Source organism: Pyxicephalus adspersus, chromosome 2, assembly GCF_032062135.1.
Source record: "Pyxicephalus adspersus chromosome 2, UCB_Pads_2.0, whole genome shotgun sequence".
Lineage (NCBI taxonomy): Eukaryota > Metazoa > Chordata > Amphibia > Anura > Pyxicephalidae > Pyxicephalus > Pyxicephalus adspersus.
This window is the reverse complement of record NC_092859.1, coordinates 41,188,389-41,213,649: the sequence shown is the minus strand read 5'-3', so window position 1 is coordinate 41,213,649 and position 25,261 is coordinate 41,188,389. Positions and strand designations below refer to the sequence as shown.

The 25,261-nt window shown below is 40.7% G+C and overlaps 1 protein-coding gene across 3 annotated transcripts in view; it reads left to right on the top strand.

Annotated features, from left to right (window-relative positions):
- The first annotated feature begins 9,795 nt into the window (after positions 1 to 9,795).
- HMGXB3 (HMG-box containing 3) overlaps positions 9,796 to 25,261 on the top strand; it is a 29,388-nt gene continuing 13,922 nt past the window's right edge. Inside the window, exons 1-10 of one of the 3 annotated variants that reach the window (XM_072400564.1) lie at positions 9,796 to 9,875; positions 13,345 to 13,486; positions 17,821 to 17,995; positions 18,472 to 18,942; positions 19,072 to 19,170; positions 19,381 to 19,512; positions 20,750 to 21,084; positions 21,769 to 21,938; positions 22,659 to 22,756; positions 24,031 to 24,126. In XM_072400564.1, the coding sequence (XP_072256665.1) occupies positions 13,347 to 13,486; positions 17,821 to 17,995; positions 18,472 to 18,942; positions 19,072 to 19,170; positions 19,381 to 19,512; positions 20,750 to 21,084; positions 21,769 to 21,938; positions 22,659 to 22,756; positions 24,031 to 24,126 (1,716 nt within the window). In that variant the 5' untranslated portion in view covers positions 9,796 to 9,875; positions 13,345 to 13,346. Of the gene's footprint in view, positions 9,876 to 9,960; positions 11,067 to 13,344; positions 13,487 to 17,820; positions 17,996 to 18,471; positions 18,943 to 19,071; positions 19,171 to 19,380; positions 19,513 to 20,749; positions 21,085 to 21,768; positions 21,939 to 22,658; positions 22,757 to 24,030; positions 24,127 to 25,261 lie in introns of those variants that run through there. The other 2 variants (XM_072400565.1, XM_072400563.1) reach the window with 2 other exon arrangements.

Genomic DNA, 25,261 nt, shown 5'->3' with positions numbered 1-25,261 from the left:
GCAACATATTTATTACACTGGCGAGCAATTGGGTTCCACTGTCCAGATGTGGACACCCAACCTGGGAGTAGACTCGCACTCTGATCATCTTGCAACTTTCATTTACCCCAGCTAAACAACTTCTGCATATTATTCTGATTGCACTATGACTTACAATACAAAAACCAAAATAATAAATCAGCACAAACACAATCATAATTCTCCCACTATCAATCTTATCATCAATATCTCTAGTTTGCACAAATCAAACCCCACGTCTCCTGGTACCAAGTGTTATGTCACGGATATAATTTGTGACAGTTTATGCAAATATTGATGGGTTCAATTTGAAGTGTACAAAGAGAGATAACACAAAGACTTGAAAGATTATACCATTTAATAATAAAGACAGATAAAACAATGCAGTTACAAACACTTAGATATAACAAAAATACTTAGCTGCGGAAGTGGTTTGCATTCATCCAAGGAGTCTTCCAAATTATTTGGGTTGGCAGATGATCAAAAAACATGTTGCATACAGTTAGTTCTGGTCAAGACTAGTTAATTAGGTATGGCACTGTGTTTTTAACTACTCAGGAACTAAGACAATGGCCAGTGTTTGACCAGTACTGACCAATGATCATCCCTTAAACCAGTATTTTACCTTATAAGGACATCAGTTAAAGGATATGCTGCATTCCTTTAGGATGACCTCATATATGGTATACATATACCAGTATATACTGGTAAAACATTATTGTTGGTGAGACATAATTGACAATAAATGAGCTTGTGCTAACCCAATAGGAGTTACGAGCTGTCATGAAGTTTTTGTTTCTCCAGGGAAAGTCAGCAAAGGACATTCACACTGAGATGTCACAAACACTGGGGTAGAAGTGTCCTTCCTACAGCACTGTCATAACCTGGATATCTCGTTTCATGACTGGGCATTTCACCATTGAAGATGAGCCCCACAGAGGGCACCCCCAACCTCAACTGACCCGGCAACCTGAAATGCTGTCCATGAGCTGATTATTGAGGACCAGCGAATATCCGCAAAAAAGATAGCCCAGATACTTGACATCTCACGGGAATGTGTTGGGTTTGTTATCACCACTATCCTAGACATGCGAAAGCTTTTAGCGAAGTGGGTGCCGAAATGTGTGAACAGTGATCAGAAGAAGGAACGAATTGAACCATCCAAAGCCGTTTTGACCCATTTTGAACCTGCACAGGACTTTTTGGCTAGGTTAGTGACTGAGGATGAAACCTGGCTCCACATCTATGATCCTGAAACCAAGAAACAGTCAAAGGAATGGTGTCACAGCAGGTCCCCACCGTCGAAGAAGTTCTGAATCCAGAAATCGGCCAAAAAAGTAATGGCATCTGTTTTCTGGGACAAAGACGGTATTCTGTTGGTGGACTACCTACCTCAGGGCTCTAGTATCACTGGACAGTATTATGCTAACCTCCTGGACCAGCTGAAGGAGGCAATAAAGACAAAACGCCGTGTAAAGTTGAAAGGATCCTTTTTTTAAGGACAATACACCTGCACACACATCTAATTGGTCCACCCCCCCCCCCCCCACCCCCACTCACCTGACTTGGCCCCTTCGGACTAATATCTGTTCCTGAATTTGAAGAAACACCTGAAGGGGTAATGTTTTGAGGACATTTCTGACGTCAAAGATGCTCCTGAGAGCTGGTTTGTGGCAAAACCAAATGACTTTTATTTGAATGGTCTAGAAAAGCTGCAATTACACTGTACGCTGTACTAAGGGCATCAGTCTCAGGAGGGAATATGTTGAATAAATGTGTTATTTCAAAACTCTGGCTTTCTTCCTTCTGGGGAAGGCCAGGAACTTCTCCGCACCCCCTCGTACATTACTCAGATAAACTGTGGCTAAAAGTATTCAGACACTTTTTAGCACACTGAACACATGTAAACAAAGTTTTATTGCAATTGCAAGAGAGACAGAAGGGCACAGTCGTCCCTGGAGACAGAGGAGAAGTGCACAGTTGGTGCTGGAGGTGGAAAGAAGTGTATGCTTAGTAAAAGAGAGCAAAAGCCTACAGTCTGCCCTGGAGAAATAGAAGGAGAATGAAGGAGAGAAGGTGCATGATTTGAATAGTCTGGAAGAAGAAGAAATGCACAGTTAACACTGGAGGCAGAAGAGTGAAAGGTTGCAGTTGCAGGAGGAGCAAACATTCCTTGCTAGATGTTGAGGAGTGCACAGTAAATACCTAAGATGAGGGACAGAAGTGCACAATTGGTTTTGTAGGCAGAGTGAACAAGATATGACCAACTGACCCTAAAGGAGTAGAAAAGTGTATGGATGACCCTGTGCTATAAGTAGATGAAAGAAGTGCACTATATGTGCTAGAGGTGTAGGAGAAAAGTGTGCAGTTGGTGCTAAGCCTTTGTCTACACAGACTGTTTTCCCAGTGTTTAAAAGCCCATTATTGAAATACCCATGCATTCCAATGGGTAGTCTACACCAGGGCAATTCTTAAGACAAATTTTTGCTCCTTGCTTTGTTTTAACTATTAAAAACATTTATAAACACACAAAAACGCCTCCATTGAAATCAATTTTTTTTTATATATATATATTTTCAGTTTATAGCCATTTTCACACGTTTATAGGTGTTTTAATACATTACGAAAGCTTCCATTGAAAACCTTGGAGATTTTACCAAGTGGGATAGCGGATTCCTAGATAAAGGTTAAGGCAAGGATGTTGGCTAGAGGGAAAATCAACAGCAGCCTTGGAATCCTGATCAAAGAGAAAAAAGCGCCTGCTCAGGAGTTGGTGGAACCGAGTTTAAAGGTAATCACAAAATCAAAACAAGAAAAGAAAAAATACCAATGAGCTTGCCAGGGTTTGAGATGACAGGCAGACTGCAGATACTGGAGGTTTTTATGATCTGTAACAAGTGTGATCTTGTTGGGGGGAACCCTCCAAAAGATAGTGCCATTGTTCAAGAGGTAGCTTGATGACTAGGCGGTATCTGTCTCCAATGAAACATATCTTTTCTGCTGGGGAAAACACATTGGTGTCTGGTTCCAGTAGGGTCTGGAAGGATAGCTCCTACTCCGACAGAGAAGGCGTCAACCTCTGTTAAGAAGGGTTGGTGACATCCGGCCTAACCAGACCTGGGCCAAAAAGAGAGATTGTTGTAAAGATTGTGTATGAAAAGCCTCAATAGTCCCAGAGGGCCAATTGTTAGTGTCAGCATCCTTCTGGGTTAGTGCAGTAATGGGAGCCACCAGTGTGGAGTAATTTTTTTTTTTTAAACATTCTTTATTTAAAATTTTAAAAACAGGGTACAATAAAAACAGGGGAAGGGATGCAAAATATCGCCGGGTCGGAATTAAATCATATAAACAGGCACATATTGACATAACAACCATAATAATAATCCAATCATGTTAGTGCAAAGTTGTAACAACAATAATACACTACAAAGTAAAAAGTGCAAGTAAAAATAAACAGAAAAAGCAACTGTAATTAAATAGCAAAACAAAATGGTATACAGGGGGTGGTGTGGGACACAAAGGGAAGGGGGCGGGGGAGAGAGTAAGAGGAAAAGTACACCGGATGAGGGGTCTCTCCTAAAGGAAAAACTATAAGCATGAGAACCAAACTTAGAATTCAGTTATAGGAAGCAAGGTCTCGGTATTCGGTAGTAAGCATAAATTGTGACCAGTAGTGCTAGGTATAAGCCACCTTCCTGCCAGTCCCCCCCACAGTGAAGGTAAGATCCTCCATACGATGGATTTCATTAACTTTACTCAACCACAATCCAATCGTGGGTGGAGTCGAATTTCGCCAGCTAGCAGAAATGCAGGAAAGGGCAGCCACAAGAGGATGCCTGACGACCGAGCTTTTGTATGCCTTCCTTGAAAATGAGTTATGTTGAAGAAGGAAAAAAGACGGGTCATCAGGAATGTCTTGGTCTGCCATCTGTTGAACAATGGTCCTAACAGTGGGGAGAAATTCCGCAAGAGTGGGCAAAGCCAAAATATAAGAAGCAGCGTGCCTTTCTCCGTCTGACACCACCAACAACGGTCAAAAACCTCTGGGAAAATGTGATGCAGTTTCTCAGGGGTGCGGTACCATCTCGAGACCACTTTGAAGCAAATTTTCTGGTATTTACTAGCAATGGAAGCTTTATGAGTCCAATAGAGGATATTTTCTTTCTGCTCCACAGAGAGTGAGAGACCCAAATCGGCCTCCCAAAAACCTAGGAATGTAGGTGTGTGGTCAGGAGGGGGGGTTTGCAACAGCCCATAAACTACAGACAAAGTTTGTCTAACACCCCCTTCACCCATACATAGCTGTTCAAAAGGAGTAAGAGACCTACAGTAGGACAGAGCCGGGCGAAGATCAGCCAGGAAGTGGATAAGCTGCATAGTTTTCCAGAAGTCCAAATGAAAGTCACCCATGGCCTCTCCAAGGCCCCCTGGGTCAATCCATCTGTTTGATCTAATAAAGTGTATCACTCTGCATACCCCGGCAGAAAGCAGTTCTTTAAACCTCCCGTCATCCATCCCAGGAGGGAAGGACGGGTTGCCCAGTACCATAAATAGAGGTGATGGGGAGGGTGAAAGATGTAAACGGTGGAAGTTCCTTACCGTCAGCTCCCATGTATATCCCACCATAGGATGGGATTTAAGACTCAGGAAGGCCGAAATTGGCAGCCAGGGAAGGAGGTGCAGAGGTGTTGGGCAAAAACATTGTTCCAAAAATATCCATTGTTTTAATCTCCTGTTTCTGCACCAATCCAATACCCGTGTCAGGTGGGCCGACAAATAGTAATGGAATAGGTTCGGAACTCCCAGACCCCCTTCCAGTTTGGACCTCATAAGTAAGGATCTGCAAAGCCTTGGAGCTTTATTACGCCAAATAAAGCGAAAAAGTTTGCAGTTGAGGTTCCTAAAAAAGGACCCAGGAATTTTAATGGGCAGCGTTTAAAAAAGGTACAAAAACCGAGGGAGAATATTCATTTTGATAACATTTATGCGTCCCATCCAAGAAAAAGTCAATTTATCCCACTTAACCAAATCAGAGTTTACTGTGGAGAGCAGCGGGATAAAGTTCCTATTAACCCCCCTAGCATTCTAATTCTGTCATTTTTTGATGCAAAAAGTGATCCAATTTTTTTTGCGTAGAAATTTTTGTTTATATTGTGGGCCTGTAATTCTTAGGATTAACTCCCGGGTACAATAATTATATTTATTTATTATATTATAATCATAAATTATAATATAATACATAATTATAATACATAATTATAAAAAATAATGAAATAAGCTTGATTCCACAAGGGACTCCAAATCGCTATCGCTGCTTTCAAATTCCTCCAAAACAGCGCTTGCGCCGGCGAGATGCCGTTTGGATGCCATGCGGTTTCCAGCAAACAGTCAAGAACATCAAGGTCAAAGACAAAGTGATACATTCAGGAAGTGATTTATAAGCCATCAAAAGATCAGATCAAGGTCAGGGCTAATAGTGGGCAAAATGAAAATCAGGGCACTGGGCAATAATGCTTGGTATACTACAATGTGTATTTATACTTTTATTGTGTGTTTTTTTACTGTAAAAAAAATTTAAAGGCAGATTACATAGTAATCTGCTTTTAAATTTCCCGCCCCCACAATCCATCACTCCACCGCATCACCCGGAAGATGTCACACATCTTGCCGGGTGATGCGGTGGGGATGTCCCCGCCCTGCTCATTCCCCTGCTCGCATCTCCCGGAGGCTGATCTCCGGGTGATGCGGTAGGGGAATGTCCCTGCTGCTCACTCTCCTGCTCACATCACCCGGAGATCAGCCTCCGGGAGATGCGAGCAGGGGAATGAGCAGGGCGGGGACACCCCCCTGCTTCCCCTACCGCATCACCCGGAGATCAGCCTCCGGGAGATGCAAGCAGGAGTAGATCCAGGGGGTGCTGCCAGCGGGAAATCTCTGCTCGTATCACCCTCTGGATTTACTGTTGGTGATCGCATCTGCAGTTAGATGCGATGCACCAAGCAGAAATCCTGCATGGTGCATCGCATCTAACTGCAGATGTGTGCATCGGGGTGGTGGGGACCCGGGCAGTATTTAAAAGCAGATTACTCGGTAATCTGCTTTTAAATTTCCCGCCCGGCCACGCCCCCCGACGGAGAAGTGAGAAGAGAAGTGCCCCATCACAGCGGGATCGTGAGATCGCCGCTGGAGCGCGGGGATAAGGTAAGGGGTCCCCCAAAGGTACCCCGAGTGTGACTCGGGATTACCACTTTTGGCAATTTTTCCCACCCCGAGTCACACTCGGGAATACCGCTAGGGGGGTTAAATAACTCTGAGAGTGTTTTGGGTATTTTCATGCCTAAGTATGTGATCGCATGGGGTTCCCATCGGAAAGCAAACGATTGCTGGAGATGGGAGCGGGTTCCAGTTAGGAGTGTCACATCCAAAGCTGCTGATTTGGAATAGTTAATTTTAAAGTTGGAAAGGGTGTTAAATTCAGTCAGGATTGTCAGATTAGGCAAAGAAGGAGTAATTTTTAATAAATTGCCAGTAATAATTGGTAAATCCCAGAAATTGCTGAGTAGCCTTGAGGCAGCAGGGTAGTGGCCAGTTAGAAATGGCTGCAACCTTTCCAGGATCCATGGAGAGGCTTTCTTTAGAAACAATGTAGCCCAGAAAGGGCACCTGAGGGGGTGTCAAACAAGCACTTCTCTGCCTTTGCATATTTGCATAGAGTCCGTTGTCTCAAAGCCTTTGTAGGACTGAACAGACATGCTATCAGTGAGTGAGCAAGTCAGAGGAAAAAAATCTGAATTTCATCCAAATAAACAATAACACAGATATATAAAAGATATATAAATGCCCGTCTCTGGTGTTAAACGCTGTTTTCCATTCATCTTCCCCCTTGATCCGAATTAGATTATATGCACCTCGGAGATCTCTTTTGAACCACCACGGAGACAGTCCAAGAGCTCAGGAAGGAGCAGCTGTGGGTAGCAGTTCTTTATGGAGTCCCATCTTTTTTCTGGACAAAGAAAACCCTGCTCCAGCAGGGGAAGAGGACATATTTTTAAATCCCCAGATTTTCCTTCATATACTCACTCATAGTCTGGGTCTCGGAGGGGGTATACCTGTCCTCTGGGAGGTGTGAAGATAGGAATAGGGTCTATCGTGATGGTAAGACCAGTGGGGAGGTAGATCCTCGGTCTTGCGCTTGGAAAGACGTCCTTGAAATCCATATACTAAGAAAGGAGAATGGTGGAGAAAGCAAGAGGCCGGAGAGGTGTAAGCTTGGTCAGGCATTTGGAGTGAAATAAGGGACCCCAAGCCAATATCTCTGGAGTAGACCAGTCCAGCACAGGGGAGTATTGTTGAAGCCATGGGAGGCCCAGAATGACTCCAGAGGTGGCCTGATGAAACACAATAAAAGTTATAGTCCCATGATGTAACACACCAGCAGACTTTTCTATGGGTCTAGTCAGAGGTTGAGATAATGGCTCCATTTGCCAAGCACATTCCTTGACAAGGGTAGCTGAGATGAAATTTAAAGCTGCTCTAGAGTCGATGAAAGACTCAAGGGCAAGCATGGACATATGGTGAAGCTGGATAACTATGGAGTGACGCTGAATGGAGGGGGGAGAAGAGTGACCTAACATGACCCTCTCAGAGCATGCTAGGCGCTGAAGTTTTCCGGCCTTTGTGTGCAAGATTTAATTAAGTGTCCTTTCTGTCAGACCTGAAGATAGATGCCGGGTTCTTTCTGTCACAGATCCCCACAGGACCAGGAATCTGTGCCACTGTCTGTGTCATCTTACATTCCTCAGCCAGCAGTAAGTACCAGCCCTGTTCTGGAATTCTGTCCGTTGGACACTTCCTGGTCTCAATCATGTGATTCTCTGAGAGCTGCCTCTTTACCCCAGAGAACCAGAGTATTTCACAGAAGCACTCCCTCTGCTGGCAGAAGTGTAAACTCCACCTGAGCTTCCTCTGCTCCAGCACTTCCTCAGATGGAGAGTTCTCTCATTTGCTGGTCATGTGACTCCCACCCCCTGCGTACATCTGTGTCAACTGAGCTGGTGACACGGAGGGTCCACCATCTTGCCCTGGGCAGCTGCATAAGTTCTTCTGAGACAGGATGAGCAGTAGAGACTGGAGTTTCCAGAGGCTGCTGAAAGGCAAAGGATCCTTATGCAGAGCCTTCCTTTCCTAGAGCAAAGATTTTTAGGTAAACATTTTATCCTATAAACGGATGCACAGAACAGAAATGCCTTCTTTCTTTATTAGATAAATGCCTTACTAAACAACAAGTGGAGCTTCTCAAATAATATGAATAACAAAGTAAAAAAAGCAGATGATGAGAGAGCGAGCCTCAATACCTTAAACTAGGAATGTGACATCCTTGAGCATCCTCACCAAATCTTCCAGATGGAATACCCTCTGCACATGAGCAGTGGAGTACACTCATTCAAGCACCTGGCAGATGCAGGGTGTCAGGGTACGAACCTAGGACTGACTTTGTGTCTGGTCATTGTTTTTTTCCAATGAGCCATCTGAAGAGCTACTTAGCTTCGTGCTATTTATCCCTTTTTGTTTTTCACTAGATGGAAAAAAGACTGAGATAAAGAAAAAGAAGAAGAGAGAGGGGAACAGAAAGAAAAATTTTTATGTTTCTCCAACCGATTATTCAGTCTAGCAGTCAGGAGTTAAATGTCCTTACTCTGCTTGTAAAGTTTCATTCTGGAAGGGTGAAGTGGAAACGTCCATTTAAGTGTATTGGAACACCTATTAGGGTCAGAATGTGAGATCAATTTAGCCTTTGGCTTGGCAAGGTCTTGCCAAGAGAAGTTAGGGGTCTTTTCATGTCGGAAAAGATATTAATCAGGGAAGAGGCTGGTCCCAGCTCCCCCCAAAATGGAGCAATACCTTGGCAGGTCCAGAGGATATGTTGGCAGGGCATTGCAATGCCAACAGAAATTGCTCAGTGCAGGGTATAGAGTGTATTTTTTTTGGGGTGAAACACCAATACGTATTCATCTCATAATCAATAAAGTTAAATAGATAAAACCCCATCAAGCTGGTAGGCACCTCGTTTCACCTAACAGACTTTCCAAATGCAATACATACCAACATGAACACATACATTGGCACACTGTAATGCACAAGTGTGTGTATTTTCTGGCAGTGCTTTACTGAAATGTGTAGTGTGCTGCAACACATGTGCCTCAGAGGTGAGCTGGGTAATGTGTTTGAATGGTTCCAGAAAACATTAGCAAAGTTAGTTTCATTAGCGCATATCCCAGCAATGCACTGACAAGGTCTTTCCTTTGTCTTGGAGTTATCTTTTTCTCACTTCCTGTTGTATCTACATGACAAGAAGTAAAATCCCCATAAAGTGCCACACATATTAGTGTTTACAGTTTAGGTGTTCTAAATTTCACACTATGTTCATTCATAAATAATAATGAAGTGTGAAACGGACAGACAGACCTAAACCCTAAGTCAGATTTATTTTTCAGTCAATAAAAAAAATCTACAGCAGCACTGCTTTCTACAATTCAATTCTGAGGAATTATGTCAACAATTGCGTTAACATCACAGTGGTCTGTAATACCATATCAGAATTCCTAGTTTTTATATTTTTTTCCTTTGGCTCAGGGATCACTCTCACAATCCAAATGTACTGATGTAATGATCACTCTATCCGCCTCGCCATCCTCTACCTCAGGACACACGTGGCTAAAAGGCAGCAATTGATTGGCTCTCGGCCTTTCATTCCACGTTCCCATTGGTCGCTCCGCCCTAGTATTCAGGCCGCCATCTTGGAGAGGGCAAGGAGGAGAGGGGGTAACTTTCTCAACGACGCTCGGCTTGGGCTGCAGGTAAGGAGTTCGAACCGGGGTGCCGGGACTCGGCTATCAGCGGCGGGTGCGATTGGGGCTCATAGGATGTCTTTAGGGAGCTTCTGAGGGCGGTGAGAGGTGAAGTCCGGGAGGGAGTTAATAAGGTGGCCGCTCATTGGACGTTGGGGAGTGCCCGAGTCAGTATGAAGACACATGAATAGGCGGAGGGGGAGGGGAGGGAGTAAAGCAGACACAACAAATACAGAATGTTATATCCTCAGTCTGGGGATCTATATGAGGGTTGGGGAGTTGAGACACAAGGAAGGGGTGTTATTGGACCAGTGAGGGGGTGAATGTGTGATTAGTGCACAACACTGACAACAATCCCTGACATCATTGTACACAAGCAGACAGCCCTGTGTTTAGCAGCTGGATCACGTGACCATGGGATATCAGGCAGGGCTGTCAGTAACCTGCTCTCAGTCCTTTCTATTGTGTGTGATCATATGAGACATATATTGATTACACACCATGTGCTCGCATTGCCACCAAGGAGAATACACAGATTACAATCGTTTTAAAGTGTTAAAGCAGAACCCTGCCAGTAGTGTGTTCCATGGGGGAAATTTCACTTCCTGCTTCAAAAATGCAAAAGGAAATCTCTCAAAATATGGGGGAATGGTTTGCAAATCCAATTGGAAGATTCACCCTCACCCTTCATCTGGGGGCAGCTCTAAAATGTTGGACTTTTCCTTTCCTTTCACAGATAGAGGGGTGAGACCTGCCAATGGTGACACAAAAAGCAATAACATCTTGGAACAAAGTTTAAACATTTCCTGCGCAGCAAAAAAAACATTTTAAATAAAAAAAAAAAAATATAACCAAATAATGCAGTGTTTCTTAAAGCATACCTAAACTCAGAAATTTCATTTCAAATTTTTTTTTCTTTAAAAAACACGTATATTGGGGGAGGCTCTTGGGTGCAGAAGGAGCCCTTTGGGGCAAATAGAAAAATTTGCCGATTTCATGCATGCACTGTAGGATCTGCAATTTTTTTTTTCCATGCTACTTCACCTGATCTCCCGCCTTGGTCAGGTGACGTAGGATGAAGAACCTGGAAGAAGAGGAGAAGAGGAGAAGATGGCGGCGCCCGGAGCAGTGGCTCCGGGATGACGCAGGACCAGAGGAATAACACCCCTGGATGGATCGGACTACCCTGTGGGATTGAGGGTATTTAGATTTTTTTTTTTGTTCATTTCCTTTTCAGTCAGGGTTCCTCCAGAGGTTGTTAGGGCGATTTGTGCCTCTCAGATCAGTTTATCTGACACCAAGAATCTTTTTGTCTTTATAAGGGTGACATTCTTTCTACTGGCCAGCAATTTAAGAGGAATTCTTCCCACTGACCACCACACTAATGTACTGTGGGCTGAGGATATAGTAATTATAGCAGAGGTTCTCTGAGGACCTAAAAGTTATTTCAAGGGGTTCCCTATGTTAAAAAGTTTGTTGTGTCTGTAACATTTTCAGCCACTCTGCCACTGCCTACCAATGTGGGTGGAGAGCATTCCCATTGAGGTCTATATAGGCGGTGCATTGCTAGAGCACACTGAGATGGTAAGGAAGCTTCTGAAAAACTTCCTTCAAAGAACTAACAGAAGCAATTTCCTTCCATCTCCCCATTCAGTGATAATCAGGGCATGATTATGGGTTAACTTAGATTCATTGGTGGAAAGTGGGAGGGTAAGATGGGGGAACAGCTCTGTTACAATCATAATTTATTTTTTTTCCTTACTCTTCGTATGGGTGATAGCGGTCACCAGGACATACAGAGAGAGTAAATCTTTTCACGGGGACACAGCCAGCATTAAAACCTAACGTACCCAAAACTAAGAAGTGAACATTACATTTTGTCATTGGACACACTTTTTAATAAAACATTTTGACTGGATTTCATTGTCAGTGACCCAATTACCAGGAAGTGTCATTCATAGTGGAATTACCAGGTATCTAAAAAACTGAATTTTTTGTTTGTTTTAGAAACTGAGAAAGATTAGAATCTGTGGCATTTTTCTTGTCACTCCATGTTCCTTCTATGGAGATTTACCATCCCTGTTTGTCCTAGTAATTCTCACTATGACTAAAAGTGTTGGGAAAATAATAGATAAATCTTTAAATAGGTTTTACGTCGTTAAAAACGATTAGAAAGGTATTTAAAGCTGACCTTCATGCAAACCTCAAAATACACATTTGGAAACATACAAGAACAGAATTTGTAACAGAAAATTGTATTTTTGTCCATCCAGTCCTGAAAATGATAGCGCTCCATCACACAACATCAGGGGGATGATACCATGTTCTTTTGTTACTGTTTAGGTATACAGTAGCATTAACTTAACACCCCTAACCTGCTTATTGGACAGTGAAAGAGCAGCAGCAGATTAATGAGGTCAACTCTTTGACCACTCTGCTTTCTTCTCTTGTTAAAATATTACTGGTCAGCACATTTGCATGTTGAACTCATGATTGGCTCTCAGTTCTGCTGGCTCATCGCTTCGAGTGAGTTGAGATGTATACAGAACTGGAAGAGGCTGATACAAATTTGTTTGGTTTCTGTCCATCAGAACGTACATGGCAATTGTGTGTTGAGCGGCTTTTTTTTTTTTCTCCAGCTTTTTAATTTGTAATAGTGACCCTAGGTGACCCCGCTTCTCACCTTCCTGCACAACCTACTTATACTTGCTTTCCTCACACTCCCCTGCAGCAAAGTAATTTCAGTGGATTTTCCTGGTGGGAGCTGTTTGTGGGTCAGTTTTACTGGATTAAAATGTATTCAGACTGTTTTGTCAGCTATTTTTTTGTGAATCTGCTGCAAAGTTTCCTACCTCAATAATATTTATTTGTTTACATATATGTCCTAATTTAGGTGCTTGAATAGGATTCAATTTATCGGACGTGCTATGGCATGGCAGTCTAGTTTTACAGACAAATGTAAGAAACCCAATAACTTTCAGGTCTTCAGGGAACCCCTACTATAATTGCTATATATACAGCTCACAGTACAATTCCTTCAACATTACTGGACAATGGGAAAAATAGGAAATAGGAAAGAATAAAAATAGAATCGAAAGAATAAGAAAAAGATAGCCTCTCGGATTCATTGGCATCTGAAAGTCACAAACTACTCATTGCTCAAGGAACATTGCTCCCTAGGAATCATAGGGTCCCATGGAACCTGGATTGGAAAGCACTGGTCTAGAGGTAACCTAATTAGGAAATCCTTCTTAGTTTCCCTTGTATCCTTGAGATAGGTAACAGATTATGGTGGAGATGCTCTTATCCACTTTCCTGATTTACAACGATAGACTGAGACTGGCAATTTTTACCTAACTTATTCCCTTTTAAGTGCTCCAGTTAGTTTCTTTACTGCTTGTGTTAATTTATTAGGAAAACATTTTAGTAAATATGTGTGTAAAGAACAAGACTATTTATGTACCTGTGTTTTCTTTAGACATGGATGACCCCTTCGATGGCACTGAGGTGACAGTGGAGTCAGAGGAACTGGAAGGAAACTATGTGCCTGCTAAGCCACCTGTTAAAAGGAAGAAATACAGAGGATGCACTGAGCAAAGAGATTCCATGAAGAAACCCAGGTTTGAGTTTTATAGCACATAAAATATATCTCAAATTTATATTCTAACAAACTGGCTGAAGTTTGGACACTTTAGTATAGTTTTAGTATTTCAATGTTTATAATGGTTTTTAACAAATTTTTCAAGACAAAAATGTAAACAAGTTGCATATAAAACTTTACAGAAAGTTACAAAAATAGTGCAAATCAGCTCAAAACCAATGTGGCCAAATAAATTTCAGTACATATGTTGAGGTAGAGCAAGACAAGATCCAAAGTTACAGTAACTTTCGTATATAATATAAAAATAGAAATCAAGAGCAAACGCATATAGACTTTCAAAAACATACACAAAAGACCAGACGGGGAGACAAGACAAGACTAGGAGGGGAAAAATGGAAGGAGGTAATCGGCGATGATGAGATCAGGTAACTTTCCTGTAATGATTTTTAGGTGCCTGATAAATGGGAGCAGTAAGCCTTCAAGGGGTCCCAAATCATATAAAATTTGGCCATTGTGTTCTTAACAGTATAAGTCATCCTGTCATTCACCATGACCCAATCCATTTTAGAATAAAAAGGGCTTACTGATATAGTAGTTGATTTCCATGATTTCTTCAAAGTAATTCGAGCTGCCAACAGCATCAATTTCAACAGCTTCACAGAGGACTTGGGGGCATCCAGGTCACATTTGCTAAAAAAAGCACTAACCGAAGAACACCTTATATACCTCTCTAGAACCCTATTATTATTAGTAAATGTCTCTCTCCAAAAAGCTTGGGAAAGCAGGCACGACCACCGCATATGTAACATTGTCCCCCCAGCAAGGGGAAGCTGAGGCATGACACTCGGAGAGCTGCTCTGGCAACAAATACCACCTTAACCCCCCATAGCGTTCTAATTCTGTCAGTTTTTTTTTTGCATGGAAATTTTTGTTTATATTGGCCTGTAATTCTTAGGATTTACTCCCGGGTATAATAATTATATTTATTTTATTAAAATAATTATAATATAAAAAATTATTATTAAATATAATAAATAATATAAAAAATAAATATAAGTCATAATTATAAAAAAATAATGAAACAATAGACCACAACAATGTAATTTATCAAAAATCATAATTTGTCCAAAAAAGGGTGCAATATTATTGATAAATAATATTATAAACTAAATGCAGATTTTAGAAAAAAAAATATTTACATTTTTAGTAGACATCCCGGTTGTGGTAGATTTTGAAGCAGGGTGCTGCACAAAGGCCAACATCACAGTCAGGACAGTAGAACCTGGTTTCCTTTTCTATCTTTCTTCCTCTGTCATCGGTCTTTGAGCAGCAAACCATGCACATCCTTGTAGGTGCCGCCTTTTTCTGGGTTGGTGGGATGTATAGGAAGGAACTGATGACCGGTCAGGCGTTCTGGGATGATAGCGGTGGAAGCACGACGTCCAGGTCTATTCATAGCCACTGATGGTGTTTGGTGGTTCTTGACTATGGATTCGGAAACTTGCAAAATGAAGTCTGAATGATTCTCAGGCCTCTGACTATTTTTTTTTTTTGTACAGAATGTAGGCATTCCATAGGCACTGCTCAACTAAATGCCTGAAAATCTTCTTGTAATACTTCCTTTGCTGTTTCCTTATCGCTGGGTAGAATGTCATGGCTTGGTCAGCTCTGTTGACTCCTCCCATGGTGTTGTTGTAGTCAATCACCACCAGTGGCTTCATCACTTCTTTCCCACGTTTTGTGCGCACTATAACGGTGGAGGCATCATGGGCAGTACTCATCAGGCACACATCTTTGTTGTCACGCTATCTCTGGGCCATCATCATGCCTTTATGCCAGGCAACAATTTCTCCTGTCTTCGGCTACCGTTTTGCAAACAGTGATGGCAGGTTGCACCGCTTAGCCCTAACGGGTCCATAGGCATCTGTTCTGTGTTGCAGAAGGAACTCATAAAGCTCAGGAGAGGTGTAGCAATTGTCAGTTGTGACACAATAGCCCTGACCTAGCAATGGCTCAATGAAGGATAGCATTGAAGATGTTGCCAATCCATAATGGCTGTATCTGGGGTTGAACTGTGTCCCTTTTCCAGTGTACAGTACCGTATTCCAGATGTAGCCAGATGAGGATTCGCACAGCAGATACGTTTTCACGACAAATCGTGCTCTCTTTGACTGCACCCAGCTGAGTCTCCCCTTGTAAGCCATTAGACTTTCGTCAATGCTGACATCTCTTTCTGGCACATAGGTTTGCTGGAAATTTCGTAAAATCATTCCCAAATCTTCCCAAATTTTCTTGAGTTTTGGTGTGGTATCTCATGATGAAGTGAAAAGCGGTATTCTGGCATGACTGTCCCAAAGAATGGAATGGCAAGCATTTTGTTCTTGGACCAGTACCACTTCTGCATGGGTTTGCCAACAACTCCTTGTAGGATCACCAAGCCCAAACACAGCCAAAAGAGCCAAATGTTGCAAACCTCAGGTGTGGAGCACCTTGTTGTTGTCCAGCGTACCTGCATAAAACAAAATAAAAAAGGTATTTTAGGATATGTTTTTTTATAGTGTGGTGGAGGTTGCAAGTAATATGTTAGCAAACACAGATCAGCATACATATTTACAAAAAAAAAAAAAAGAATTAGCAAAAAATTTCAAAAAGTTTGCAAATAGAGCAGCATACATGTTGGCATATTTTTTTTTAAAAAGTTGGCAAACACAGAGCAGCATACATGTTTGCATAAAAAAAAAATTAGCAAAAACTTTCAAAAGTTATCAAACACAGAACAACATGCATGTTTGCATAAAAAAAAAAAAAAAAATAAGCCAAAGATTTCAAAAAGTTAGCAAACACAAAGCAGCACGTTTGCATAAATAAAAATTTAGCAAAAAATTTCAAAAAGTTAGCAAACACAGCGGCTTATCTGTTTGTCTCTGCAACAATTTTTTCGATAACTTCATCGGTCAAAAACAACTTCAGGTATGCCAGGGGGTCGTTGCATTCAGCCTCAATTTTCATCCCAGGTGCGCCGGTGAATAGAAATCTTGGCGGTGCTGCCTGGTCCGCATCAAGGTTAATGGAGCACCATGTGCGCACAACACTGACCTCAGGTTCAGAATCGTCACTTTCGCTGTCTGATGACAAAGTTTCTGGTGAATTACTATCGCTCGATTCCACAAGGGACTCCAAATCGCTGCCTTCAAATTCCTCCAAAACAGCGCTTGCACCGGCGAGATGCCTTTTGGATGCCATGTGGTCTCCAGCAATCAGTTAGGAACAATCAAGGTCAACGACAAAGTGATCAAATGATACATTCAGGAAGTGATTTATAAGTCATCAAAAGGTCAGATTAAGGTCAGGGCAAAATGTAAATCAGGGCACTGGGCAATGATGCTTGGTGCACTAAAATATGTACTTGTACTTTTATTATGTGTTTTTTACTGTAAAAAGATGTCACATCTTGCCGGGTGATGCGATGCCCTGCTCACCCCCCTGAATCCACCAACGATTCTGCTTGCATCACCCAGAGGATGCAAGCGTCACATCCTCCAGGTGATGCGAACAACTAAACTAAGTTCCAGGACTGATGCAAGCCCATCGACCCCGGAATTTACTATTGCTGCTCCCATCACCAGTTAAATGTGTTGCACCATGCGGTAATCCTGCATGGTGCATCGCATCTAACTGCGGATACGAGCAGCGGCGTGGCCGGGACCCAGGCAGCATTTAGAATGGCGGCAGCAGGTCACCCGTCTAATGTCAAGTAGATCTGAGTGAGGCAGCAAGTGGACAGGACCACATGGTCATCAGGGTGTTGGGACTTCTATGCAATATTGCCTCACAACACAGTCAGACCTTCACTTGCATGACCATGTTATTTCAAGAAATATTGTGTACCTAAAAGAAAGGGTATCTCATTTTACCCTAATGATAGTGAATTTAGGTTTACCACTATCTTTAGATACTTCCCTGAATTACTCGGTGTCCCAGATTTCAATATATTGAAACATATAATATATATTACAAACCAATAACACAAAGAGAATGCTTCCCTCCTAATAAGACTGTCCATGGTAGTGGGGAGGCAGTGGAAATGTATGAAAGGAGGCAAGCTCATAACACTTTGCAACAACCAAAATGTCCATGTTTTAGCTTTGAAAGAATCACAACATTTGCAACACAGTACATCTCTTTAACATTTTGTATGTGCTTTAAAAATGCTGTGCCTGGTTTGTAGTACTGTTACATGTTCATTCCCATTAGGGTAATGACATGTTTTTCTTTTGTAAAATTGGATTCTTTCTTTTTTTAATATAGTACAATATAGTACAATTATAGTACAATTATGTTCATGTGTTCCAGGTCAGCCTATCTGCTCTACTACTATGATATCTACCTCAAAGTTCAACAAGAGGTGCCTCACCTTCCTCAATCTGAAATCAACAAGAAGATAAGCGAGAGCTGGAAATTGCTAAGTGTGGCTGAGAAAAGCTATTACCTGGAGCGAGCTAAGCTAGAGAAAGAGGGTCTGGATCCTGTAAGTGTCCTTCTGCTTTTAGTGCTTTATCAAAATATCTCCAGGGATCTAGTACACAACATTTATTTTTTTTGTTGCTTTATCGAAAATCATTGCAGTCTCTATTCTTTATTTTAGATATCTCACAGTTGAGTATACTGTAATACCTGAGTTTCACTGATGGATCTGTTATATCTTCTTGTGTTGTGTCAGAATTGTTTAACTTCGTTGTCTGTGGATTGACTTAACATGTCATACAACAAACCAACAACTCAAATTTCTTTACCGTGTATCAGAAGAGCAGGCTTGCACCAAACATTTGTTTTTAAACATTTATTCCATAAACATTTAATGACTGTCATAAAGGGAACTAAAGTATATCTATCAAGCAGAAAAAAAGTCTTTGCATTTTTTGCTGGCCACACTGCTCATGTACAATTCCTTATATTAAGCTGCAATGTTTCCTTTTTTTTTTTTTTTTTTTTTTTTTTTTGCAGAACATTAGGTCCACCTCGTCCACTATGATTTCTGATGTTCCTGGATTTAGAAAGATCCTTCCCCGTTCTGAATACATCCTGGTGCCCAAACCTCCCCCTGAAGAAGATGTAAGCCTGACCCATCCCAGGGAATGTGCAGTCATTGCTCCTTCAGCTACTTTGTCTCACAATGGAGGGCAGAATGTCTACACACTGGAATCAGGTCTTTCTGAACAGCTGATTGATCTAGAAGGGCTTGCCAGTGAAGGCACAAATGCAGTGCGGGAAGTCATTCCTGGTGGGGTCTACTCTCACTGTGCTGGGACTGATAAAGTAGCAGGGGAGATCATCCTAGATGATGCTACTTTGGAGATTGGAGAAACTAGCACTTATCCAGCCACTAGCATGGTTATTGAGGAAGACGGGCGGCTTGCAGTAGGAAGGTCAGACTTACCTAGGGGAATGTCTGTTGTCACAGTAATGGCCATCCAGGTAAGTGGATCAAAAATGTTACTTTTATGTATAGAGAAATAAAAATGAAAAAGAGTTCCTATTCACAAACACCACTCGGGCGGTAATTTTTTCATAATATTTCTTTAATACAATATTTCCTTTTCACAGGACTCGGAAGAGAACTCTACTCCACCTGCCCCCTCCCAATTTATTATGCTGCCCATGACCAACCGCTCTATTACTGAAACTTCTCGCTCTATTAAACTGGTGAGTACATTTTGGTTTTTATAACACTGGACAATTACCTAATATTTTTTAATTACACCCAAAGTATCCTTAGGATGTGGCATTGATCTGGTATACCTTTCACAATGTCCCATTAATTTATTTTAGGGAGCTATATGTACTCTAATCTTGGGATTGTGTCAGTCTTTAACACTAAACCCCCAGTGCGTACATTTCATTTTTGTCTTTTAGGCTACCACTTACACCAGAAGAGGACGAGGCAGCTGCACAAACCCCACCTGCACTTTCAGCTATGTAACAAGGCACAAACCTCCTGTGTGTCCCTTGTGTAATCAATTCCTTGGAGGAAAGTGGATTCCAAAGGTAAGCATACTACATGTTTTAAGTAAAATCTTCAGCTTTGATTAGAAAAAGATTTCTAGTTTTGTATGTTTACCGGCTCCAGAAAATTTTGCACTAGAATTTGACTGAATAGTAAATAGTAATAGGAAGGTTCCTTCATCTTTCCTTCCAACTGAAATCTTCTTCATTATCAGCCAGAAATAGAAAAGTTGTACCTGTTTTTTTTTTTTTTGTCTGCTGTGCAGTGAAATTCATACAGCCAGGTGGCTTCGGTCCTCTACCTTCCTTTACCCTGGCAATTCATAAACATACAGCCCCAGTTACCTATAATGAATGGCCTGGAGGAGAGGCAGACCGTGATGGGACTACAGCAACTGGCTGTATAGGTTTCACTGCACAGTGACCTGGAAATACCTACGTTTTCTTTGGAATTCTTTGGATTGGCAAGCAGTCTTTTTTTTCGTACTGATAAATGTCTGAAGATGTCTATGATAGAAGGTGTCTATCATAGAAATCTTCTGGGAATTAGAGTTAAAGGGTTTTATAACAGGAGTGTCCAACTTCAGTCCTCAAGAGTGACGAGAGCACAGGGTCCTCAGGAGTTTCATATTAATACCCGTGAGTCTTCATATACTGCACATTACTAAATTGCATGCTGTTGTCTGCTGTCACGCACTTAAAATGTTTGCACATACTGGCCCCCCAAGAACTGGAGTTGGATACCTCTCCTTTATTACATGGTTTTTCCTACTATGCATGGCTGATATATTACCAATATCAGTTCACATTGATTATGAGGTTTGTGCTCTTAAAATTATTAGTTGATTGCCATGTCACTAATTTGAAAAAAAAAAAAGTAAAGGCTCCTTTTAAAAGAACTTTGTTAAATCTTTGCTCTCTTGAAGGACTTCAGGCATCACTGCCAACCTATGTTTTCAAGTGTTTCAGTTACCATGTCACCCATTAGTGACTGTGGTTACTCCTTCTGGACAGTGTCACTATATGGGGACCAGTTGGAGGAGCCACACTGCATGAAGGGCAACAAGGCATTCTGAAGTTTAAGATTCGAGTTCCAGCAGCTTTAGCTCTGCAAAAGAACAAATAGTGGAGTTTCCACTAAATAAAAGAGGAAAAAAAATAAAAAATACTGTTTCTTTTCATACTGGTTTTGTTTCACTTATAGTTGCTATTCCCTATTGACATGGGTCAATTAATGTATGTTATTTGATTTTAACACTTCATTGAAAATTTGCTTCAGGGGAAACAATCAAAAGAAAAACAAAACACCAGCGTTCAGATAACAGATACTACAAACTCTCAGGATCAGCACCATACTGGTAAAGAGTCCAAGGCCTCTGAGAAGGAAAATTCAGAAGCAGTCAGTCAGCTCCTTCAGTCTTCCCTACCTGCACAGAATGAGGATTGGGAGGAGGTGATCATTTCTGATGCCCACTTTGAGCCTAGCAAATCTGAAGGAAGCAGTTCAGCCATGGCAGAGAAACGACAGGTGAAGTCGGCCGAAATTGTCACAAAAACAGACAAACCACCTCCAGCTGGTAGTGCAAAAGCTATGCCACAAGCCTCTGTTGCCAAGTGAGTATGTTATGGTAGTACAGGACTGGATTGTAAGGTTCTGCATATTAGGACATACATCTGGTCCTTAGCAGGTCTTAAAATTAGGTAAATGCAACTCAACAACATGTCAGTGTACTGAAGCGATATTATGCAGAGCCAAATCTCCTCCTCCTGCATGTGGGAGACTGATAAAATCATACAAAAAATGATTACTTCAATTTATTGCTGCTAAAAAAGTATTTAAATTGTGGGGTTTACCTCACTTTTACCCATGGCTTAACTTTCACCCAATGACACAGTCGAATCTTTTGTAAGTTGTTAGATTTAAATAATTTTAGAACCTGCTAAGGATCAGGTAATTTTTTTTTGTCTTGATGACAAAAAAAAAAAAAACTCTAGAATTGAAGGAGGGTGTACTTTCTTTTTCACATGACAGTATATATCAGTATGTTCAGCCATGTTTTTTCATTACGTATGTTAATTTTTTCCAGCTAAGTAGTACTGCACAATTTGCTTCATAGCTTCACTCTGTCAGTGTCTTGCAGTTTTCCTTTTTAGTATACATCCACTTTATTGGTTTTAGCCCTGACCAGAGTTAGGGTTCAGACCTGTTGTATTTTACAAAGTGTTTTCCTTAAATAGCTTGTTTTCTTTCTTTTGTTTTGTGTTATTATAGTAACACAGTACTGTTTCCATTCATAGGACAAATTCATCCTCTTCTTTAACATCAAACAAACCTCCAGAAGCTAAGTGTTTCTCCAAACCCCTTGCTATTGCTAGGCCAATAAGAGCCATACTTCCAGCTCCTACCAGTTCAAGTAGAAGCATCGCTGTGGAATGCACTGGCAGCACTCTGGCTTTCATAAAACCAGGTAAACCATATAATTTTCCAGCCTACAGTAGCACTCTTGGGTGTTTTACCTCTCCTTACCTGGTATCTGTGTTTTCTGTTAGTTCATATGTCATGCCTTGTGTTTTAGGAACTCATTGTGGGTAGGGAGGTTCCTCAGCAGGGAGCTCAGACAGGTGCTAGGAGAAATAAATGTGATTGAAAACATCATTATTTTAAGTAATGATAGGGTTATCGCCTAACAAACAGACATATAGTGGAGGCAAACAAGTTAAAAAAGCAAAAATCATTTTTGTGAATGCATGGTCAAAGCTGGCACTGTCCATTTCTAGAAAAAAAAAAAGCACACAGTTTGCAAAAACATCAGCATTTTGGAAATGCTCTTCTCTAGTCAGGTGTCTGGGCATAGCTGGGGGGACAAGACCCTTTATATTTTTGTGTAGGCCTTTGATCTTTTTTAAGGCAAATGATTGCAATGATTCTAGGTGAACCTTGTATATCCTCTTTGTGATACCTAAAGTCAATAGAAAGTCAGCTATAGAAAGTCTGTAGAAATCTCCCTTTACAGCAAAGAGAAAGTAAAAGCCAGGTTTGACAATTGTCTTAGGCATTACATATGTAAAACGATTTGTTTTAAAAAAACTGTATACTTTGTTACTTTGCAGCCCCAGTCAAAAACATTTTTAGCACCCCATTTAAGTATATGTGGAGCTAAAACTCTCTTTTTTTTTTTTTTTTTTAGAAACATACAACTCTATTACTCCAGCTGGCTTGAAAGCCAGTACATTGAAACAACTTGGTCAAGCAATTTTGCAACAACCAATGACACAGGAGATCACGGTAAATAAAAGACAAACTTTAAATGTAATTTATTTTTCTGCCAAATTCAGTTAATATTTCTAGAGCATGTATGATAAGTGTAGTGCTCCATTATGTTAGAAAGGTACTTTATTATGTCCAACAGTTGATTCTGTCCAACAGTTTTGATTTCCTGAAAATGTCATGCACACCCCCAATATTTTATTAAAGCTGATCTCTGGGCTCCCCCTATACCTCACACCCCCTCCCCTGATTGCTAGGGGAAAAAGTATTTTTACTCCCCTAAAACTCAGTCATGTGACATTCTAGTGTATTCTCTCTTAATGTAAGTAGATTAAAATATATCTATAGTAAAATGTGTAGTAATTAGAGGAGTTTTACCAGGCTAATTGACTAGTTTCCTTTGTAAGGATGAGATACCTTTTAAACGTTTATTATGCTTTTTAACAAAGGCTTAAGGAGATACAGATTTTCCTGTCAGAGATCAAAAATATATGTAAAATCAAAGTGACTCATCGCATTCCTGTCCCTATCAGAACCAAAATCTTTTTTTGCTGTGACCTTGTGCATTTATGAAAGTAGATGAGTTTGTCCCTTATCCTTCACATAGAGAGCTGTGAGGCAGTTTGGAGATGGTATCAAGTATACCATATTTGAGACTGCAGCTAGATGGGCTCTGTATTCTGTACTCTAGCTCCAATACCACTGGTACAAGTACACTATCACCAGTTTGTATATGAATGCAGGCATTGCATGTGCATACCGTAAACTGGAACACTTCAGGAGGGATTTCATTATCAGGGAGATGATCTAATGACAACCAATGAACACACAATTCATAAAATCAATTTACATCCACAAAACTAGTCTTTTACATTATGAAAAGACTAAAAAGGATAATTGGGTCCCGCTTATGGTCACTTTACCTGGAAGTTCTAAAAAAAAAATAAAAATAAATAAAGCTTTAGTAAAATAAATATTCCTGAAATCACCTTTAGTATACCGAGACACCCCAGATCTAACCAGTCCATTACTAAATCAGACATCTTCCTGCCAGCGGAATAAATGTGAAACCTGCGTACATATCTTTAACATCTGTAAGGTACTGTTACTAAGATCACAGCAAATGTATTCTATTCACAGCAGTCAATGTTGTGATGCTTTTTTGGTAAAAAATATATGTTATAAACATTAAATATTTGTTATTTGTATGAAACGATTGAGAAAACTAAAGTTCATCAATGTCTAACTTACAAGAGGTGATATTTATTCTTTATTTTTTCATCACAATTCAGGTTAGAGCTGACCTTCCTGCACCCTTATCCCAGCCAGAGCTTAAAGTGGTGACTGAAACCTTTCCATCCTACAAGTACAGCTGCCCAGTGGCATTAGTAAGTAAACTGTAAATCTGTTATGTCAGTAAAGACCAAATGGTCCAATGGTCCACCTGGGTTAAACATTTTACTTAAAGGACTTCTTCTTGAGGTAAATTATGTGTACAGCCGTAACCTGCTTAAAAGACCATCAAAGAACAGGTTACCTTGCGGTGAAAAAAAAAAAAAAAAAATATATATATATATATATTATATGGCTTTTCAATTGCAGTATATAGATAACATGCTGTAAAACTTGCAATACCAATAAATGCAAATGGCATCTAAGTTTACAAAATGCCACAATGGTCTCTTATAACAATATTCTCCACAGGATAGCTTAACATATAATGCAAAATATAAATCCAGCTGTGGATCCATTAAACAAGTGACTGCATGTTTAAAGTTTCTTTGCACAGTAACCTATTTGCAATGTACCCCATTAAATCCATAGTCTCCATGGCTGCTATGGACCTGATTTATTAAAGCTCTCCAAGGCTTGAGAGGATACACTTTCATCAGTGAAGCAGAGTGATCCAGCAAACCTAAACTGAATTTCTTCAAAGTCATTTGCTAGCAAATGTTTTAAATCCTGGACCAGAATAATTCTAGGTTTGCTGGATCACCCAGCTTCACTAATGAAAGTGTATTCTCTCCAACTTTTGAGAGCTTTATTAAATCCGTCCCTAAAAGTCTTTGCTCTTCCTGTTGTCTGTGCCTTTCTATTTGTCTTCCTAATTTGCTGACCAATAAGAAAGAGTGGGCAGCAGAATGGAGCACCAACCATGTAGGGTGTTGATGTACTTTTTGTTGTAGAGTATTTTGGATAAAAATGCTCTTTGCTTTCTATGAAGAAAACAAACTATGCATTCCACTTTTTATCTTATGTAATGACAATATTATTAGATCAACAGATGCATAGCTGAAATGAAACACTTACTATAGCCCTTCAGGGGTAACAATATGTGACATAAACTGATTTTTGGGAAACATTGAAGCTGTAAATGATCATTTGCTGACAGGTTCAGCAGCAGACACATACATGAAGCACTGTTTATCACGGCCTATGTTAATTCTGGATGGCCAAGTTATTGACTTTATCAGGCCTGTTGAATCATGCTGAATTTGATTGTGTATGGCAGTTCTTTCTTCT